At 46.5% G+C, this 20,665-nt stretch overlaps 1 protein-coding gene across 1 annotated transcript in view; it reads left to right on the top strand.

Annotated features, from left to right (window-relative positions):
- Nucleotides 1–20,665, top strand: part of GATB (glutamyl-tRNA amidotransferase subunit B) — an 83,219-nt gene that overhangs the window by 44,658 nt on the left and 17,896 nt on the right. Inside the window, exons 6-9 of the mRNA XM_024126641.2 lie at nt 2,231–2,344; nt 4,572–4,656; nt 5,368–5,412; nt 9,729–9,918. Of these exons, the coding sequence (XP_023982409.1) occupies nt 2,231–2,344; nt 4,572–4,656; nt 5,368–5,412; nt 9,729–9,918 (434 nt within the window). The remainder of the gene's footprint in view (nt 1–2,230; nt 2,345–4,571; nt 4,657–5,367; nt 5,413–9,728; nt 9,919–20,665) is intronic.

Here is a 20,665-nt window from a genome sequence, read left to right as displayed (position 1 = left end):
AGACGCCAACAAACAGGCAATACTTGTTTGAGAGGATTTGCTGAAAAGGAAAGCAGAGCATAACAGCAGAATGATGGAGAGAGAACTGGGCTCAAGGGAGTGGGTCTTGTTTCTAGTGAGAAATACTGTTGATAATGGATACACATGCATAGAGGGAATGCTGAGGAAGAGAGTTAAGGAGTGGTGTGGGAGAGAGGGGGGAACTGAAGGAGTGACGTCTTTGGGAAGGCAAGAGGGGTGGGAGTTTTAAATCTGGGCTCCATTCCCAAGGGCCTTCCATCTGGTCTCAAAGAAAAGACTAATTCAGAATAGACTACAATCATGTGCTCTACTGATTGCATGTATTCTGATGACTCCGAGGAGCCACCAGCGGAGGCTGGCCTACTGGTGAGGGTTTCCAGGAGGAGAAGGTGCTACCACTTACGTGGGACCTCGAAGGATGAGCCGAGGTTGAAGGAGAGACAGTAACGGTGATGACGAGGGCCTGTGGGAACCAGCGAGCAGACAGAAGCTCCCCTGATGGGAGGAGGCTTTCTCAGGGAATATGAGCAGCAGGAAACGCGGGGCGCGTCAGTCAAGACCACACCAGGGCTCTTGCATACCAAGCAGAGGAGGTGGGACGACCCAGTGGGAGCCAGCTGTGCGCTCAGTCAAGCTCTGGGAGTGATGCAGCCGTCCTGTCGCAGGATGTGGCCGGAGCTGAGCTGGGGGTGGGGGTGGGGTGGCTGGACCAGGAGGGGTCACTGAGTTGAAGGTCAGGATGGGATGCGGGTGCTCAGGCAAGGATGGCAGCCGTGGGAATGGAGAGGAAGTGACAGCTCTGAGGGATGTTTGGGGGCAGGAACTGACAGGATCTAGTCAGGTGGACTACAAAGGGCCAAGAAAACAGAGCAGCAAAGGATGCCGCAGGGTTCCTAGACCAAGAGTCTGATGATATCAGGAGTCGTTGGGACTTCTTGAGATTCAAGGAAGCACATGTTGTCCTAAAGGGGCTATGGGATTTTGTAAAAACGTGAGAGGTCCGTGCTGGAGACAGAGTAATTTCTGGGCTGAAAGGCACCTTTTCCCTGCCCGTCAACGTGGGTGGCCGTTGGAGCTGCAGAGTGGGAATGACAGAGACCTGTGGCAAGGGTCTCTTTTTCTTGGCATAGAATATATTTAAGCTATTTTATTATTTTAATATGCTTTTGCTATGAAACCTTGGAAAAGAAATTGCTTTCTTCAGCCCTTCGACACATTCCTCTTTGGCAGATTCTTTTTTAGTTCAAAGACTTGCCTAAGAAAAATCCAGCATTTTGTCTTCCCCTTTTGTTCTGTTTTAAATATTGTAAGTGGAATTGGAGAACAGAGGATTGGGGCCTTACCTTGCGGAGTATAAAATGTGATGATATCTTTATCTCTCTTTGGCTTGAGATTTTGCCTCCCTCTCCTCCTCAAGAGCCTCTTGGCCCTCTCCACAAACCACCTGCTTCCTTAGGGATTACTGTTCCCAAAATGGGGGGGCTTGCAGGGTCAGAGAAGGTCCTCCCAGGATGGGGATGGCCCCCTCTGAGTCCCTCCCCCACAGACCGTCCCCTTCATAACAGCGCTGTCTGTCTGCTGCGGCAAACCCTTACAGCAGTCAGGAAGGATTCCGAGTCCTGTTTACGGAAGGAAGATATCATTACAGTACCTGGAAGAAGGACAGAGGGGAAAAGCCCAGGTTTCTGACTCTTGCCCTTGAGCTGTAAATTCTCAAGGACTCTCTTATAAATCTCCCGGAATCACTGTTGGAAATCCACATTCCATTGGAGAGCAGTGTAGGGCTATCACATGATCATTTCTGAAGCCTTCCCCCCCAACCGAGCTCTGACACTTTGAAAAACACTTCGGAATAAAACTGCAGGGTAAATCTCCATTTTTAACAGTGTTGTTTTTCTTATTTGGCATGAAAGAAATTAGATTTCCCAAGCCAGTGTATCCAGAATTTCTCCTGCCTTCTGCATGTGCACAAGTGCACAGAAATATACACACACACATACACACACACCCCTCAGATGCCTTAGGACCGTCATTCTCGCAAGTGGGCAGAAGCACTAGCCATGAACTGCAGGACCAACCTTACTTCCTCTGAGGTTAGGCTGCTGTAACTAAACAGCAACTAGAGTTAGACGTTGCTTGCACTCTCTTGCCTTAAACCACGATTGCCTCAGAGAATTTCTAAAGTGTTGTCTTTTTTCTTTCCTTACAGAGGGCCAGTTGAGAGTGGACGCCAACATATCTGTGCATCACCCTGGGGAGCCTTTGGGCATTCGAACCGAAGTGAAGAATCTCAACAGTGCCAGGTTTTTGGCCAAAGCTATAGGTGAATGTCAGCTGTTACTCCTCATATACTTCTTTGTATCAGTTATCTGTTGCTGTGTAACAGGCATCCCCCCCGCAACTTAATGGCTTACATGATAACATCTCAACTTCAGAGTTTCGTGGCCTGGCTGGTTTTTCTACTTGTCCTGCCTCGGCTCATTCATGTGGCCATGGGGAGCCAGCAGCTCCGCTGAGATATAGGGTCCAAGATGACCTCACTCACGTGTCACAGCCTTGGTGCTGGATGTCTGCTGGGCTTCTCTACCCATGTGGGCTTGCTTCATTCACTTGCCTAGCCCAGCCCTTCTTATTTGGTGGAGGGGGCATCCCAGGAGGATGAAGGCAGATGCCTCAAGGCCTCTTGAGTCCTTAGCTCTAGAACTTGCACAGCATCTCTTCCAGCACATTCCATTCAAAGCAGGTTCAGGGGGAGGGGAAATAGACTTCACCTCTATGGGAGGATTTGCAAAATCCTGTAACTCTGTTTTTCCATGTACCACATTCCTTCTGACCAGACTGAACTGTATGAAGTCATATTTGTTCATTATAGATTGGCCACGATTTGACCTAATTGGTCAGTATGTTTTTCTGCTTTTTACCGTTTTAACTAATAGATTGCTTGGGCCTGTTTAATCAGGTATTGGTCTTATTTGTTCACACTGTGGATATTTCAGTGTGGACAAATGTATACTAGTAGTTAAAATAGAACAGTTGAGCAAGATCAGCATCTAGGGTGGTCCATAGAAGTTGATATCTGTGAATGTGAGGGGAAGACATCTCAGAGGAATGAAAATATTCTTTAAAACCAAAGGTATCTAGAGAGGAAGAGAGGAGGGAGGAGGTGGAGGTTAAGGTGCACCCTTCAGGGTGCACAGAGAACGGGACGGATGAATGTGGAGTCACAGCCAAAAGGTTTAGTAGCATCCTGGGTATTAGAAGGAACGCAAAAAAGATTTTCTAATCTTGTATAAAACTTTATTATCCTGAACATGAAATGATCAACTAGCCTCAGTGAAGACACTTTGAGTCTACAAATTTTCAGGAAAAAAGCATTAAAATGGTCAAGGGGATGACTTACAGGAGAGGAAGGTGTTGGGGAAGGTTCCCGTGTGAAGACAGACTCACGATGGTGGACTCCTCTGCCTGTAAAAGGAGACACAGTCCATATTTCTGAGGCCATGATAGGTTTGGGTCAAGGAACACCCTCCAGCTCAGGTTGGTGAAGGGGAAGCTTGGAATGAACAGAGAGAAAGTTCCACTTCACCTTGTAGGTGGTGAGTGTTCTGGAACTCATTATTCTAAGAGGTGGTGATGGGAACCTAAAAACCAAACAAGATTTTAGGTAGATTCATCCCTGATGACTTAGGACAGAGACCCCTGCCTGATTTTGGCTGTCCCTAACCTGTTATCTTAGGAAGGACCCTTTGGAGTAGTCTGAGACAGAATTCTGCCTGTGGTCTGACTCAGGCTGGAAGAAACGAAGCTTTACTGTTATGGGCTTAATTCTCCAAGCCTGTAATTTTTCTACCCCATGTTTCTCCCTACATCATGCCTTTTAGCCATCCTCTTAGTGTTGCTGCTTTTTATCAGCTATGATGAGAGTTTGGATTTGGGCAAGGGCAGGTGGTACATGTTGGGGCAGGGAGTTGAGGGGGGAGGGGAGGCTAAAGCTGTTTTCATAAGGAAGCGTAGCAACTGTGGCTGTGCTTTGCTTATCACTTCTGCCTTGTTGGGTGGTGAGGGAGCGTGGCATAGAGCAGTGGCTGTTCATCATTTGGGGTCATAGATCCCTCTCCATATTTTGGAGAGCGGATGTGCCTGTGCACACATGCACGTTTGCATATAATCTCAGGAGGTACTAGAACCCCTTGAAGGCCACCCATGGATCCTGGGATAAAAACTCTTGATAAGCAGCGATCTTAGATCTGGGGTCATTCTGCCTAGGTATTGGTCCTAGCCCTGCTTCTGCCACATTGTGTAGCCTGTACTGGGTCACACAATCTTTCTGAGCCTGGGTTTTCTCAAAAAGTGAGGGAGCAGAGCTTCCTAAAAGGCCCTTTCTAGCATGATTATTCTATGACGGCAGCAAGAATAAAATATAGCATCTGTGGGAAGAATTATAAACAACTCCCTTGATTAGTTTTTGACATAAAGATTGAAAAAGATGTCTAATTATTGCTAAACTGGATGAAAGGAATCAAAATATGATACTAAACTATTTTTTTTAGACTGTGAAATTCAGAGGCAAATCAGCGAACTCGAGAATGGAGGTAAAATCCTGAATGAAACTCGCTCGTTCGATTACAAGCTGGGGTGAGTTTGCATGACAGCATCTTGAATACAGGTAGGTGGGGCTCCAGTCTGGGCTCACCACAGACCAGCCATGTCACCTTGGAGAAGGTACTTAGCTTCTCTGCACTTTGGTTTCCTCATTAGTAAAATTAGGAAAATACAGTACCCTACAGGGTTGTGATATGCCCTCTAAGGCTGGTAAGAGGTTTCACCTGACTGCCATCAGACTTGCTGAGTCTTAAGTCCTGGCACTTCCCTGGCTTCCAGCTTACCTCCTTTGTTGCAAGAATTTTTACTTCCTTAAATTCTATCAGACCTAAGTTCTGCCAATTTAAGCTAGAAGTGGAAGAAAGCTTAGAACTGGTTGTCGAGGTGTCTTTTTCTGTTTAGATATCTTTGAGTGTAACTTTCTGACTCTGAATTTTGAGGATTTCATACACTTAACAGAAGACTGGGGAAAAAAGCTCAAGAGCCTAGAGTTTGAGCTGGTTAAATGTTGGAAACATTGAAGCAATTTCTTTTCTGTTCTTTTCTTTTTCTTTAATTATCATGCTAAACATTTGTTTTTCTTTAATATTATTTTTGCAGTGTATTCGTGAAAGTGTCTCCCAAGGAAGGCTGAGGAGCTTGATTCCCCTGGGTCCCCTATTGGTAGGGGAACCCCTGTCTGCATCTACACAAGCTGATGCTGCATGCAGCTTTTTTTAATGTTTTCTCATTTAACTGTCACAGGTGCACCGTGCCGATGAGAGACAAAGAAGGAAAACAAGACTACAGGTGATTACTCCTCCTGTCAAAACAACATTCTGTATTTGGGTCATATTCCAAATCCACTTACAGGCCAACATAATGATCCTAGGTTGCTTTTAGGAACCACTTTTCCTTGTTGTTGTCGCATAGTGGAAAATCTAGGCTTCCTGTTTTACGTGCACACTGAGAGGAAGAGTATTTTCTTGATTTGGTAGCCTTGGAGTACCTTATTTGACAGGATTCAACAGCTGGAAAACACTTGTTCACTCACCTCTGTGTCAGAGTTTTCATAATTGAGCTAAGAGGATGGCAGTTGTGGGGTGGGGCCTAGGCTGTTCTTATTCTCATGTTCAGTAACTAATGCAGTAACACTGAAGTTCTGTGAGAAGGTAGAAAAAAGAGATGTATATGTCAATGGCAATTCCCTTCAAACCTCAGATGATGCTGTTTAACACGTTAGACCTCATTTGAGATCCAGAAATAAAGCAAATAATAAGAATAGCTTCCAATAAATTGAGACTTTTGTTTCTTCCCAGTTTAGCAGACTGCAAAAATTAAAGATTTAAGCAACATTATTCTAAGAGGTGGTGATGGGAACCTAAAAACCAAACAAGATTTTAGGTAGATTCATCCCTGATGACTTAGGACAGAGACCCCTGCCTGATTTTGGCTGTCCCTAACCTGTTATCTTAGGAAGGACCCTTTGGAGTAGTCTGAGACAGAATTCTGCCTGTGGTCTGACTCAGGCTGGAAGAAACGAAGCTTTACTGTTATGGGCTTAATTCTCCAAGCCTGTAATTTTTCTACCCCATGTTTCTGCCTACATCATGCCTTTTAGCCATCCTCTTAGTGTTGCTGCTTTTTATCAGCTATGATGAGAGTTTGGATTTGGGCAAGGGCAGGTGGTACATGTTGGGGCAGGGAGTTGAGGGGGGAGGGGAGGCTAAAGCTGTTTTCATAAGGAAGCGTAGCAACTGTGGCTGTGCTTTGCTTATCACTTCTGCCTTGTTGGGTGGTGAGGGAGCGTGGCATAGAGCAGTGGCTGTTCATCATTTGGGGTCATAGATCCCTCTCCATATTTTGGAGAGCGGATGTGCCTGTGCACACATGCACGTTTGCATATAATCTCAGGAGGTACTAGAACCCCTTGAAGGCCACCCATGGATCCTGGGATAAAAACTCTTGATAAGCAGCGATCTTAGATCTGGGGTCATTCTGCCTAGGTATTGGTCCTAGCCCTGCTTCTGCCACATTGTGTAGCCTGTACTGGGTCACACAATCTTTCTGAGCCTGGGTTTTCTCAAAAAGTGAGGGAGCAGAGCTTCCTAAAAGGCCCTTTCTAGCATGATTATTCTATGACGGCAGCAAGAATAAAATATAGCATCTGTGGGAAGAATTATAAACAACTCCCTTGATTAGTTTTTGACATAAAGATTGAAAAAGATGTCTAATTATTGCTAAACTGGATGAAAGGAATCAAAATATGATACTAAACTATTTTTTTTAGACTGTGAAATTCAGAGGCAAATCAGCGAACTCGAGAATGGAGGTAAAATCCTGAATGAAACTCGCTCGTTCGATTACAAGCTGGGGTGAGTTTGCATGACAGCATCTTGAATACAGGTAGGTGGGGCTCCAGTCTGGGCTCACCACAGACCAGCCATGTCACCTTGGAGAAGGTACTTAGCTTCTCTGCACTTTGGTTTCCTCATTAGTAAAATTAGGAAAATACAGTACCCTACAGGGTTGTGATATGCCCTCTAAGGCTGGTAAGAGGTTTCACCTGACTGCCATCAGACTTGCTGAGTCTTAAGTCCTGGCACTTCCCTGGCTTCCAGCTTACCTCCTTTGTTGCAAGAATTTTTACTTCCTTAAATTCTATCAGACCTAAGTTCTGCCAATTTAAGCTAGAAGTGGAAGAAAGCTTAGAACTGGTTGTCGAGGTGTCTTTTTCTGTTTAGATATCTTTGAGTGTAACTTTCTGACTGAATTTTGAGGATTTCATACACTTAACAGAAGACTGGGGAAAAAAGTTCAAGAGCCTAGAGTTTGAGCTGGTTAAATGTTGGAAACATTGAAGCAATTTCTTTTCTGTTCTTTTCTTTTTCTTTAATTATCATGCTAAACATTTGTTTTTCTTTAATATTATTTTTGCAGTGTATTCGTGAAAGTGTCTCCCAAGGAAGGCTGAGGAGCTTGATTCCCCTGGGTCCCCTATTGGTAGGGGAACCCCTGTCTGCATCTACACAAGCTGATGCTGCATGCAGCTTTTTTTAATGTTTTCTCATTTAACTGTCACAGGTGCACCGTGCCGATGAGAGACAAAGAAGGAAAACAAGACTACAGGTGATTACTCCTCCTGTCAAAACAACATTCTGTATTTGGGTCATATTCCAAATCCACTTACAGGCCAACATAATGATCCTAGGTTGCTTTTAGGAACCACTTTTCCTTGTTGTTGTCGCATAGTGGAAAATCTAGGCTTCCTGTTTTACGTGCACACTGAGAGGAAGAGTATTTTCTTGATTTGGTAGCCTTGGAGTACCTTATTTGACAGGATTCAACAGCTGGAAAACACTTGTTCACTCACCTCTGTGTCAGAGTTTTCATAATTGAGCTAAGAGGATGGCAGTTGTGGGGTGGGGCCTAGGCTGTTCTTATTCTCATGTTCAGTAACTAATGCAGTAACACTGAAGTTCTGTGAGAAGGTAGAAAAAAGAGATGTATATGTCAATGGCAATTCCCTTCAAACCTCAGGTGATGCTGTTTAACACATTAGACCTCATTTGAGATCCAGAAATAAAGCAAATAAGAATAGCTTCCAATAAATTGAGACTTTTGTTTCTTCCCAGTTTAGCAGACTGCAAAAATTAAAGATTTAAGCAACAAAGTTGTGGGGGTTGGCACATGCCTTTGTGAAGTGCAGGAAGAGGTAAGAGTAGCCATTGCTGTCAATGAGGAACAAATATAGCATCAAGATTGAGGAAAGACAAAGCTCACAAACCCTTAGAATGCATGTCACTTCAAGAACTCCTCTTGTGTGTCTGTCAAAATCACCATTGTTCTAATTATAGTGATCCCTCTAGGTTCAGTCAGTTCTTCCTAAGAACTTCTTTGTTTTCCGGTGTCGCCCTTACTCTGTTTATGCTGCTTTCTCACTGAGCGTGGAGTTGGCTTTTAGCATAGCCAGTGGCTTCAGCTCAGTCTCTCAGGTTAACAGATGGGATTCAGGAAGCCTCCCTTTGGTTTCCTCTTGCCTTCAGAGGTCAGACTAATTCATAGCACAGATTTGGCATTGAGGTGGTGGGTTGCTTGCCCTTCTGAGCTATTACCTTGGAGCCACCATTTATTCTGCATTACCCTGCTTTTGCATAAGCCCTTTGACAAGTATGGGCAGAGAGAAAACGTTAGATGCTAGAATAGAACAGAGGTAAGGACATCTTTATTTCACAAGAGCATATGCAGTGGTGCGGCTTCCACATTTTTTAAAAAATTAGTTGACTTTTTTAGAGCAGTTTTAGGTTTACAGCAGAACTCAGTGGAGATTACGGAGTTCCTATATACTCCTTGGTATGTGTCGTATCCCCCCCCCGCCCCCCCGCCGCCCCCACACACACAGAGGTTCCTCTGATAACATCTTGCATTAGTGTGTAGTGTGGTACCTTGGTTAAAATTAATGAACCAATATTGATACCTTATTATTAAGTAAAGCCCATAGTTTACATTAGGGTTTGTGCTTTATGTTGTCCATTCTGTGGGTTTTGACAGATGTATAATGACATGTAGCCACCATTACAGCGTCATACAGAATAGTTTCACTGCCCTAAAAATCCCTTATACTCCCCTTATTCATTCCTCCTTCTCCCCTAGCTTCTACATTTTATTTAGGCAAAATCCATTTATTTCTTGCACATCTAAAGAAAGAAAGTTTTCTTTTTCTTTGACTTTTCATCTGTTACACAAATATTGCTAAAAATATTTTAAAATTTATAATCTTTCTTCCTAAAAAGGAAATTGTTCTCATTTGGTCCTATTTTTTCCAGCCTATGTCTTTATGAATATATACTTTATCCACAATTATAAACCACAGTGTGGCATCAACATGGTGCTGTGCCTTTTTCACTTAATGCTCGTTTAAGCATAGAGAGTGGTGGATTTGGTCATTTTGACCTTACACTTGTACAAGGACTAGTTCCTGGAAAACTAGGAGACTTGATATGATGGGATGTTGGAAAATATTTGCAAGTAACGTGGCATCCAGACACAAACTTTCATACTGACGATAGGTTTGTTTCTTCCATCTAAACCGAATACTCAGTCATGCCATCTCCTCTGTCTGCCAGGTTCATGCCAGAGCCCAACCTGCCCCCGCTGCTGCTGTACGACTCGCGGTCCCTGCCCATTGGCACAGACCCGCAGCAGGTGATCGACATCGACCGGATCCGGGAGCGGCTTCCCGAGCTGCCCCGCGTGACCCGGGAGAAGCTCGTGCAACAGTACGGGATGCTGCCAGAGCACAGCTTTGCCTTGCTGGTGGGTACTGATCAGAGGCTGCGATCAGCCCAGCCCAGCGCGGAGGGATGCTCCTCGGGGGGCTCTCGGTGCAGTGACCCATGCCTTCAGCTGTACCGTAGAACCAGGCGTGCTAACCTTCCTCACCAGCCTTTTTGGTAAATGCTTCTCCGAAAACCAGAAGAGGCAGGATCTCGTGTCAGTCATTTCTTGTGTGTAGACACGGAGAGCTGCTCACAGCGGCCGTGGAGGCTTCTTGAAGACAGTCCAAATGTTATGGCTGAGTGTTCTCCCTTGCGTCTGCAGGACAAAAGGAAATCAATATATAGGCTTTCTAGATGTCTGGCAGTATTGAACCATGACAGGGTCTGGCAGGAAGTGGGGTTCTCAAAAAGCCAGGCAGTTGTTTTACCAGTTGTAGAAGAAACATTTATTCCACATGACATGCTGAAAACTCTGACTAAAAGTATTGGTCCTTGGAGGATGCACTGAAGGGGCTGTTAAGAACCTGACACCGTGGAGATGTGCTCAGGGATTTTCCATCCTTTCCAGGGCTGTTGGGCTTTGCGCTTTCCTTTGTCACGGCAACATTAAAGTTACACAGCATCCGTGAGAGTGGCATTTCGTCACAGCTGTCTTCTGCTTGTCTGTCAGGGAGGATGTGGAAAGTTTCTCTGCTGCATCTCTCGGGGATGAGGTGTCTGCCACACTTATCATGCGGAGCGCAGAATCCCTGGAAACTCTGGGCTTTGGCATTGTAATTGACCGATAGTAACTGTGTAGGGATGCTAGAACATTCATATTCGTATACATACGTATACACTTCAATAACAAAACCTGGCCATTTCTGGTACAAGGTAGGCAAGCGAATGCTTGTTGAATGAATGAGTCTCTCTTTATCATCCATAGATCAGCTCATTTGAAAAGTATTCAGGACTTCCCTGGTGGCGCAGTGGTTGAGGGTCCGCCTGCCGATGCGGGGGACACGGGTTCGTGCCCCCGTCCGGGAAGATCCCACGTGCCGCGGAGCGGCTGGGCCCGTGAGCCATGGCCGCTGAGCCTGCGCGTCCGGAGGTGCGGGAAGATCCCACGTGCCGCGGAGCGGCTGGGCCCGTGAGCCATGGCCGCTGAGCCTGCGCGTCCGGAGCCTGTGCTCTGCAACGGGAGAGGCCGCAACAGTGAGAGGTCCGCGTACCAAACAAAAGTATTCAGAGAGTATACAAAACTCAGTTTTGTTAGATCGACCTTGGGAAAACACACGAATCCTAACAGGCTTTCCGGTTAATAGGTGTTCTTTACGAGATGCACGTGAACCCTCTCTCACCACCAGTGATTAGACATGATGGGTTATTTTCTCATGCTTTAGGCAGAGTTGCTCACCACCTCCCATGGGCTGCTGTTGTATCTTATTCACACCTCTGAGGCGATTATGTCACTGTATTTTAATTCTTTGTTAGTGTATTTCGTTCAGTGCCTTGAGGGCGAGGACGGTTTCATCCTCTCGCTCTGCTCCGTGTTACTCGGCGCAAATGAGCACATCAGCAGTGCCGACTGCCAACTCTTTGTAGGAATCGGTTAGTGAGCTTCTTGTTCAGAACACCTCTTAACCTGAAACCTCTGGCAACTCACGGCCTGTTCCTCAGTTGATTTAACAAACCTGAGTTTTAGTCTTACACATCTTCCCCACCATCTTGACTTTCCAGCCCATCTGAAATAAACTTCAGACTCAATACTAAATGCTAAATTCCAGTCCTGCGTTTCATAACCGATTTGCCAAATTAAATAAGGGATGGGAGGACACAGACCGAGGCTTCTCAGCCCCAGGGATAGTACCCTCACCTCGCCAGCAAGTTCTCTGAGGCAGAGACACATTCGCACTTGTGTCTGTGTCCCAGGCTCTGCTCCCGTGACCTTCAAGTGCCACAGCCTAGGAGGTCTTGGATAGATGATTGCTGAGGGTGGCAAGTGAGTGAGTCTCTGTTTTCATAGTTTAAGGCCCTGTTTAGGGAAACTTATTTTTGATCTCTTCAGTACAGCACTTTTATTAGCATCTCCTGTGTAACAGGTACTGAGACAGGGACAGGGACTCTCTTTTCTGTTTGTTTGCTTTCCAGGAATATGTACAGATGACACTACAACTAACCAGCCCCCAGGGCAGACTGCACTAGATAGATGTGTGATGTAGGCTGGGAGCCCAGAGGAGGTAGTGATTACCTTGATGGAACAGAGGGGAAAACTCTCAAGAAGGAGGTGGTTTTTTGAGCCAGTTTTATAGGGACTTATTTTTTTGATATACTAAAAATATGCTTATTTTTATAGCTTGCAGATAATGTAGTTAGGTGACTCATTTCGGTTTTTTCTTTTTCTTTCAATGGCTAGTACTTGAAATTTTCAAGACGGTTGAGAAGAGAACTTAGTAGGAATGGAAAGAGGATGATTCAGACAAATTTTTTTTCCTGAAATTAGGCATCCTGAGCCCTTGATGACTTGATAATCACTGGAAGCTGAGTTACTCATAACATATCCGAAAATGGTCTGTTCACGTCTTTTCCTCCCTTCCTCAGAAACACAACAGATTGCTGACAAGGGCAGATGCACAAATCTGATGAACTCTCTTTCAATTTAAAGAGTGCCCAGGAGTATTCATTAAATCAGTAGCCGTGGTGGAGGTCTGCTCTGCAGAGCTCCGAGTCCACGCTCCTGCCTTTGGGTCATTTATTAAATTAAACATTAAGCACATACCCACCCCACACGGGCCTTACCCACAAATGATTAAAAAAAACTTCAGAACTTAACTCTAGTCTTTAATTTTTTTTTTTAATTGAAGTATAGTTGATATACAATATTATAAGTTACAGGTGTGTACAATATAGTGATTCACAATTTTTCAAGGTTGTACTCCATTTATAGTTGCCATAAAATATTGGCTATCTTTCCTGTGTTGTACAACTCTAGTCTTTAATTTATCTTGTCATCCGACTGTGTGGTGAGTGCTGAATTGCGTATTGATCATTTCTCCTTGGCATTTACAAAACTCTAATATAGGTCTATCTTAGCATTCACCACGAAGTCTGGCACACAGTAGGCATCAGTGAACGGATGGACAGGTAAGTGGATGAATAGGGTACTGTCACAATACTCATGAAAGTCCTGGGAGAAGCAGCATTCCTGACAAGGCATCCCTGTTTCCTAAGGTCAGATACATAAACCACCCTTTTGACAGCCCAGCAAATCACAGGGTGGTACCTGTGTCCTTGAGCTCCGGGGGAGAAGCCTGGGGTTTCCGCCTTAACCTCACCACGTCCCGTGACCGGCCGCAGGTCACTTGGTCTCTCTGACTCTTGTTTTCTGAACTGGTTTCTTTAGGACATTAAATATCTGCATTCTGATTTCATCTCTTAAACCCGTCTGATAATCCCCTCCCAACAAGTAACCTGTATGACTGTTTCCTTCTCTGGCCTCATGAAAAGTATCATGTCCCACCTGAAACTTCAGCCTAGTGAGCTAACCTGTCCCCCCTATCTTGTGTCAGACTCCCTTGATTTCTGACCTCATTTGTAAGGATTATGGAATGGACATACGGAAGCTGAGATCACGGCATTAGGATTTTGAAAACTGAGAGATTCTAGTAGCGGAAGCACAGCAAGTTCTTCTCTGAGTCAGTGTATCCAGGATTAATTATGAGAACAGTCAAGGTTATAGGCAGGTACGTTTTTCTTAGTAGATAATCCCAGGTGTTTTCTTTGGGGGCATCTCTTCCTAAACCTTGCCTTGCTGGACTCGGAACGCAGACGAATTGTTGTCATTGGCTTGATAGGCAGCGCAGAGTCGAGGCTGTTGGCTGACAGCAGGTTCTGCGGTTCACAGCAGACCAGTGACTTCGTCAGGCCTGTGAGGGAGCTGACTTCAGGGCCCAGACTCTTTACTTCCAAGCGCTTCTGCCTGCTGGCACATACAGTGTGCCACAAGGCCAAATGGAAATAATGTTTCAAGTTCATTGCTGTTTTGACTCACCTAACAGAGAAAACAGAATGTTTACTTTTGTGGATATTAATGCTTTATCCAGCCCCACTGATGCTTCATGAAACGGAGCCATAGAAATCAGTCTATTTAAAACTTCTGCCCACCCCGCTAGGTTTTTAAGATACCAGCCTGCCCTATAAATAAACATAAAAAGTGCTGTCTACTAAATTTAGTGAAAATCAGTCAACTCCAATGAAAAGCAGAAATTTTATTCATTTTCCAAGTAGAAAATTTAAGTCAGAGGAAAGAAATGTAAGCTCTTCTCTGCAGTTTTATTTATTTAGTTTCTTAGACTTTCTGCCTTAGGTACTTGGCTCCTTCTGACGGAATCATTGAGAAGGGCCTCCACATAGTGCGTGGGGTTTGTAGGTTTTGTGGGATGATTTTGCCCAGTGCCTTGTGTCATGCACTTGGTAAGAATGCATCTGAGCCCACAGGGTGGCTGGCTGTGTATGAATTCAGTGGACAGATTTCAGTGTCATCTGTCGTGGGAGGTTTAGTGGAGGAATGACATAGCAGCCTCAATTCAGTGTTTCTTGAGAGCCCACTGTACTCACCACAGTGTCCTTTGCTGTTGTCAGATGTAAGAGCTTTATCTTTTCTGTGTTGTGTTTAATTCTCCTGAGGAGCCCTGCAGGGCAGTGGGTTAACACACTGACTAAGAGACAGACGCTCTTTTTTTTTTTTTTTTTCCTGACATATAGTTGATTTACAATGTTGTATTAATTTCTGCTGTACAGCACACTGACTCAGTTATACACGTATGTACATTCTTTTTCGTATTCTTTTCCATTATGGTTTATCCCAGGACATTGAATATAGTTCCCTGTGCTCTACAGTAGGCCCTTGTTATCCATCCAGTCTGTATGTAATAGTTGGCATCTGCTAATCCCAAACTCCCGTTCCGTCCCTCCCCCCTCCCCCCTCCCCCTTGACAACACAAGTCAAGACAGACACTCTTTCTTTTTTTTAAAGATTTTTTTTTTTTGATATGGACCATTTTTAAAGTCTTTATTGAATTTGTTACAATATTGCCTCTGCTTTATGTTTTGGGTTTTTGGCCCCGAGGCACGTGGGATCTTAGCTCCCTGACCAGGGATTGAACCTGCACCCCCTGCACTGGAAGGCAAAGTCCTAACCACTGGACCGCCAGGAAGTCCTGAGACAGACACTCTTGATTCCAGATCTCACCTCTGGCACTGAGGAGCTGGGAGGACTCGGAGAAGGTACCTGAAGCTGTTCCCTCCCCAGAGGAAAGAGGAGGGGAACGAGTCGCTTACCCCAAAGGTGACAGGCACAGCAGCATCTTCACGGACTCTAAACAGTCTGCATACAGCTGACCAGATTCCCAAGAACACGCTGCCAGGGTAAAAGAGCACCAGACAGCTGCTAACACCTCGGGAGCCACGCAGGGCAGAATTTTAGGAAACATCCAGCGTGGCTCCTGTGAGACTGTAGGGAGATGTGGTCACCCTCCGAGTCAATGACTCCTGCTGCTATGTGTCTGTCCGTCTTTGTGTGCAGCCTCAAGATATGTGGTCTTACTTGAACACATTCATTTGCCCAGCTGGTTATTCCCCATTTAAAGTCATCATCTTTTGTTTCTGACATCATGGAAAAGGGTAAGATGTCTCTGAGGAACAAAGAAACAGAAAGGATATCATGGTGATGGTTGGTTGTCAAATGGATTGTTTTCCAAGAGTTTTGCTCTGGGTCTCTCGTTACTTTGAAATGGCTTGGTTTTCTGTCTGGATGAATTGCCTATAAAATAATTTCCCATGATAGATATCTGTATATCCCATAGGTAATACTACTTTAAAGCTAATAGTTAGAAAAGCAACTGAACCTTATTGACTGCTTTTAACTGCCCAGACTTATCGAGGAGCAAAGGACTCACCGTGTAACCATCGCTGAAGGAAAATCCATTTGGTCAGCACCATCACTCACCATATTTCAGCTTCATGCACTTTTCAAAATCGATTTTACTGTTCATTTTATAAAATTATCCCCAGTGCTCGTCAGCTTAAGGGTGCTTTCACAGTTAGTCTGTGCACCGAAAAAATAACCAATGTTTTGTTCTGGTCGAGTCGAATCAAAAGGTGCGTCTTCTAACTTGACTCCTGCAAAACGCACAGTTCATTCACTTCAGGTGCAAGTGGCAAGGGGCTTTCAGAGGTGAGTCCCCTCTGGGCCCAGGCACCTGCCCACTGAGGGGTGCAGTCCTGAGCGCCAGCCTTGGGGACTCTGAGGGGCTCTATCCCCAGCCCATCCTGAAGCCTCATTTCCTGTCTGTACAGTAGACAGGTTTCCTTTTGGGGACCGTTAACAGAAAGCTGCAGCTGAGTAACACAGATTTCGTCCGTGTCGGGACCATTTTGACAGCAGTGGTTTTAGGCTCACTGAAGTGTGATTACCATCAGAATTGATTTCTTGACAACATCCTCTTTGTGTCCGATTCTCGAAGTCTTTGATTATGCCTGTCTGCTGTCAACTTTTATTACCTGAATTATTTGGATTTTGATTGTCCAAGGGAAAGTCCTCCTCTCAAATTGGTTTCTCTCAATGTCTCTCCTGGAGTGAATGCATCACGGAGAATGTAGACTCATTGCCATGCGTCTAAGCCAGGGGTCAGTGAGAACGCTCCCCGAGTCCACCTCAGAGGTGTGTGCTTCCCGGCTTTGCTGGTAACAGAGCACAAGTGAAATTGATGGGACCGGAGTTTCGCTCAGATTTTAGGGGCTTCCAAGCTCTCTGGGGACATGACCCAGGGGTGGAAATTGTGGGGACCAGAATAGGACTGTAGACCCATCTAATCATGTATTCCCTGAGTCAGACTAAAGAGCATACCCTTGGTGTTTTGAGTCAGTTTCAGAGCTGCTTGAAAGTGGCAGTGAATGGTTCAGGATTCCAGCTTCCTCCACACACTTGGTGGAGAGTGATGTTTCCTGTGCCAGCCTCACACCACCAATTAACTACCTTTTGTTTTTCCCCACTGATGAATCCTCTGGATGAGTCTTTTTTTTTCCCCTCCTTTCTCACTGAAGGATTTCCACAGCCCCGCCTTGTTTCCGTGAAAAGCAGAGGAGGCTCCGTTCACAGCGTAGACCCCGCCTCCCGCCCCACTGCACGTCCCAGTCCCTGCCATGGCCGTCCCTGTCCCTCGTAGGGGCCTCCTATCACCTAATTTCCATTTCCACCCCAACAGTAGCAGTGATGTTATCTTCAGGGCCATGATTCACAAAATTGTTGGGTCCGAGTTCTTTTTTTCCCTCATCTTGTAAGAAGGATTAGACTCACAGGAGTGATGGGGAAGCACAGAGCTCCCGTCCACGTGCAGATGCCGGGCCCTCTTCCCGTGGCGCGGCCCCAGTGGGTACCTCCCTCCGTAGGGCGACTCCTCGTGGCTGCTGCGAGCGCGGCCCGGGCGGAGCTGCTGTCACTCAGTTGCAGGTACGGGGTCCCCCGAGCTGTCAGCCACTCCCCCCCCGCCCCCACAGCACGACCTGCGCAGTTAGGTATAACCTCGTGCGTGAATCACCCGCATCGGAGGAGCCAGAGTGTGACGAAATACCATGTGCTTGACGCCGAAACTACGTGAGTGACAACAGGGTTTGTTTTGCAGTGTCAGGGATGCTGGAGGATCAGGCAGCAGCCATGCAGGCGCGCTCCCTGACTTCTCTGGGGAGGGGGGTGGAGGGACGCAGGAGAGAGGCCCCGCGGGCGCTCCGGCCGCCCTCCTGCCCCCCCGGAAGCCCTGTATGGGGGGTGCCACCGTTCCTCCCCCCCGCCCCCGCCCCGACCTGGGAACCGGTGTGTGTCAGCCGCAGCGGAGAGCACCACGTGGTCTAGGTGTACCTTGGCAACGGCAGCTCCTGAGCGCGCCATTTTCTCCTCCTCATTTCTAAGCTAACTGCTGAGGGCCTTTGCTACATTTTTAATATGTTAAGAACCTTTGAACAGCTGGCAGCTCTCAAGATAATGCAAGTGGTGGAGAAGTGCGTTCTTTGGACGGGCAAGTCGCCTCGTGTTGTGCCCGGCCCTGACGGGTGCTCAGTTTCAGTCCCCAGGAAGGCGGGGATGTGACTGTCCTTCGTCAGCGGCAGCGGCACCCAGAGGGTGAGAGCACAGGCTGCAGAGTCCCAGCTCTACTGTGTTCTCGCCGTGGGACCTCAAGCAAGTCAGTGCTCAGAGCGTCCCCATCTGTAAAAGAGAATTCCACCAGTACCTCGCCCAGAGTCGGTGTTGACACTGGATGAGTTAATATAGAGAAAACACCCATTATTGTTGCTGTTGGAACTACTGTTAACATCATTAGCAGCAGCAGTAGCCACGTGCCGTCCCCACCCCTTCCCCCCCGCAGGGCTGGCCGCTGATCCCCGTGTGGCAGGTATCCAGGCAATAAAGCCAGGGTCCCCATAGCTGACGGGTCACTCCCTGCCACATAACCAGCTGTCCCATAATGTGTGCTCTGTGGCCTTTTTCTTCTCCGAGCCTGCCACCGGGCAGCTGTCTCTCTCGGGTTTCATTCTCCTTCTAAATATAGTCCAGCCTCATCCTCCCCTATCATCAGATTCCCAGGGTGTGTGACTTAGGACAGGAATGGCAGTTGAGAAATCAGCCTTCCTCCTCTTGCAGCAAGATGGTCTTCTGGCATTTGGTCATCTCTGAAGGTAGGCTGGAAATGTCGGCTGCGGGGCACGTGGCTTTAGGGCCCGATGCAAGCGTGGGTCAGGTTCCCTCCCAAAGCAGCAGGGAATGGGGGGTGACCCCTCTGCCTTGCCTCACCCCAGCAGTGACCAGCGGACAGACCCACTGGCAGTGGGGGGTTCGTGTCTGCATCCAAGGGGCTGGCCTGGCATTGGCTCTGGGTGTCATGGGATGCTTTGGGAAATCTGATTAAAATGTGAAAAGGACGCTTCCCAGTTAGTCGCAGAGCTGTAAAGAGTGTCTGCTGTTACACAAAAGCCAGGACCAATTGTCCCTGCCACTTGGGCTATCTCTTGAAGGAACAGTTTGAGACATAGTCTGCTGGGAGGCTTGATGCCCTGTGTAGCTGAAGGTTCAGCTCTGTCTGATGTGGGGTAGATTAGTGCTGGCTTGTTGCTTCTAAGAAGGACGTTAAGGGTTCCCTAATGCAGTGGCCTTTCTGCGTTGCTCTTTTTTTTTTTTTTTTTTTTTGGCTGCACCACGCGGCTTATGGGATCTAGAAGGACGTTAAGGGTTCCCTAATGCAGTGGCCTTTCTGCGTTGCTCTTTTTTTTTTTTTTTTTTTGGCTGCACCACGCGGCTTGTGGGATCTTAGTTCCTCGACTAGGGATTGAACTCGTGCCCTTGGCAGTGAAAGTGCAGAGTCCTAACCACTGGACTGCCAAGGAATTCCCCTGCGTTGCTCATAATATGGTTTTCATGAAAGGGAATTAACTGGTCCATTGTTTGCCCGAGAAAACCAGATGGCTGCGCGGCCATGTTCACAGGGTCTTCTGAGATCTGGGCCAAGCTTATTAGCATTTGCCAATCTCACAGAAAAACGAAGAAGGCCTTACCTAGAATGCCGTGTGTTTCTTTCTTGGTAAGCGGGCTTCTCATGTAAAGAGCCCGAGTGGGCAGCCCACGTGTGACTTCGCATCCATCTGTCATTCTCCGAGCGGGGGCAGCTCGGCCTCCTGCAGCCCCGCTGCCCACAACTCGCCCTGTCACGATCGCAGACTTTCCCGTCCTCTGCAGATTGTGTACTGAACCCACATATCCCCCAGTGAAGCACAGCTTCAGCTCGGAGAGGCTGCCTCACAGCACTGACACGAAAAGACAAACAGAAATCTGACTTGCCATGTTACCCATCCAACAAAAAAACCACCCAAGGGTAGAGGAATAGATATTCATCACGTCCCAGCAACTCAGCCAGGCCTGTGAGTTCAATATTTCTAGGTGGATGTAGAAAACCTTTCCTCGGCAAAGCAGAGTCCTCCTCCTGACAGCTCTTCGCCGGCAGGCCAGCCTCTCTGGGTTAGAACAAAGGGACTCCCGCTTAGCTGATTTGGGCCGGGGTTTTCTCCCTCTCCAGTGGTTTGTGGGCCATTGTGGAAGTTTGAATACTTTTCCTTAAGTTAAACAGAACTTTCTCTTCATGCTGCCTGGATTTGCCTTTATCTGTAGTCAAGCTTTGGCTGCTGAGGTGGCCTTTGCCCTGGTTTAGCATGGGCAGAATAATACCATCAGCTTGAAAAGAGATTCAGGAGATGATTATGGGATGATTCAGTAGGCTTGTCACCAGAGAATGCAACTGTTATAAAGGGCACGTAGTTTGTTTTTTTTGTTTTTTTTTTACGGAATTTCCATTTTAGCAGCTGTGTGCCTGTGTGTATATTACAGCACCTACAATAACGAAACATTGAGAGCACTTTTGTTAGTGTGTCTCACTTCTTCCCAGTATCGTATTTTTCCAGAATGTTCTTTTGCTTAATGAAGGTGCTCCGAAAGGGGCGAGGGTGAGAGCCTTCCCTGCAGTATAAAGTTAAAAAGGAATATTTTAAGGAAAGTGTGGTTTGATTTGAATTTCAGCAGGTAGGGGAAACCTACTATTTAAAATGCATTTGGAAACTTCAGCCTCCCAGATGTGGGTGGAACATGGTTTTATTTTCCTCATTGAAAAACAAGGGGTGGGCTTAGCCAGATTTCTTGGTTTTGCCAAATCCATCTGAGCAGGCAATGTAGTGTATAGCTCAATGAGTGCCTTGGGGGTTACTCT

The sequence above is a fragment of the Physeter macrocephalus genome, chromosome 7 (assembly GCF_002837175.3).
Source record: "Physeter macrocephalus isolate SW-GA chromosome 7, ASM283717v5, whole genome shotgun sequence".
Lineage (NCBI taxonomy): Eukaryota > Metazoa > Chordata > Mammalia > Artiodactyla > Physeteridae > Physeter > Physeter macrocephalus.
The sequence above is the reverse complement of the archived record's forward strand: the minus strand, read 5'-3'. Positions and strand labels throughout refer to the sequence as shown.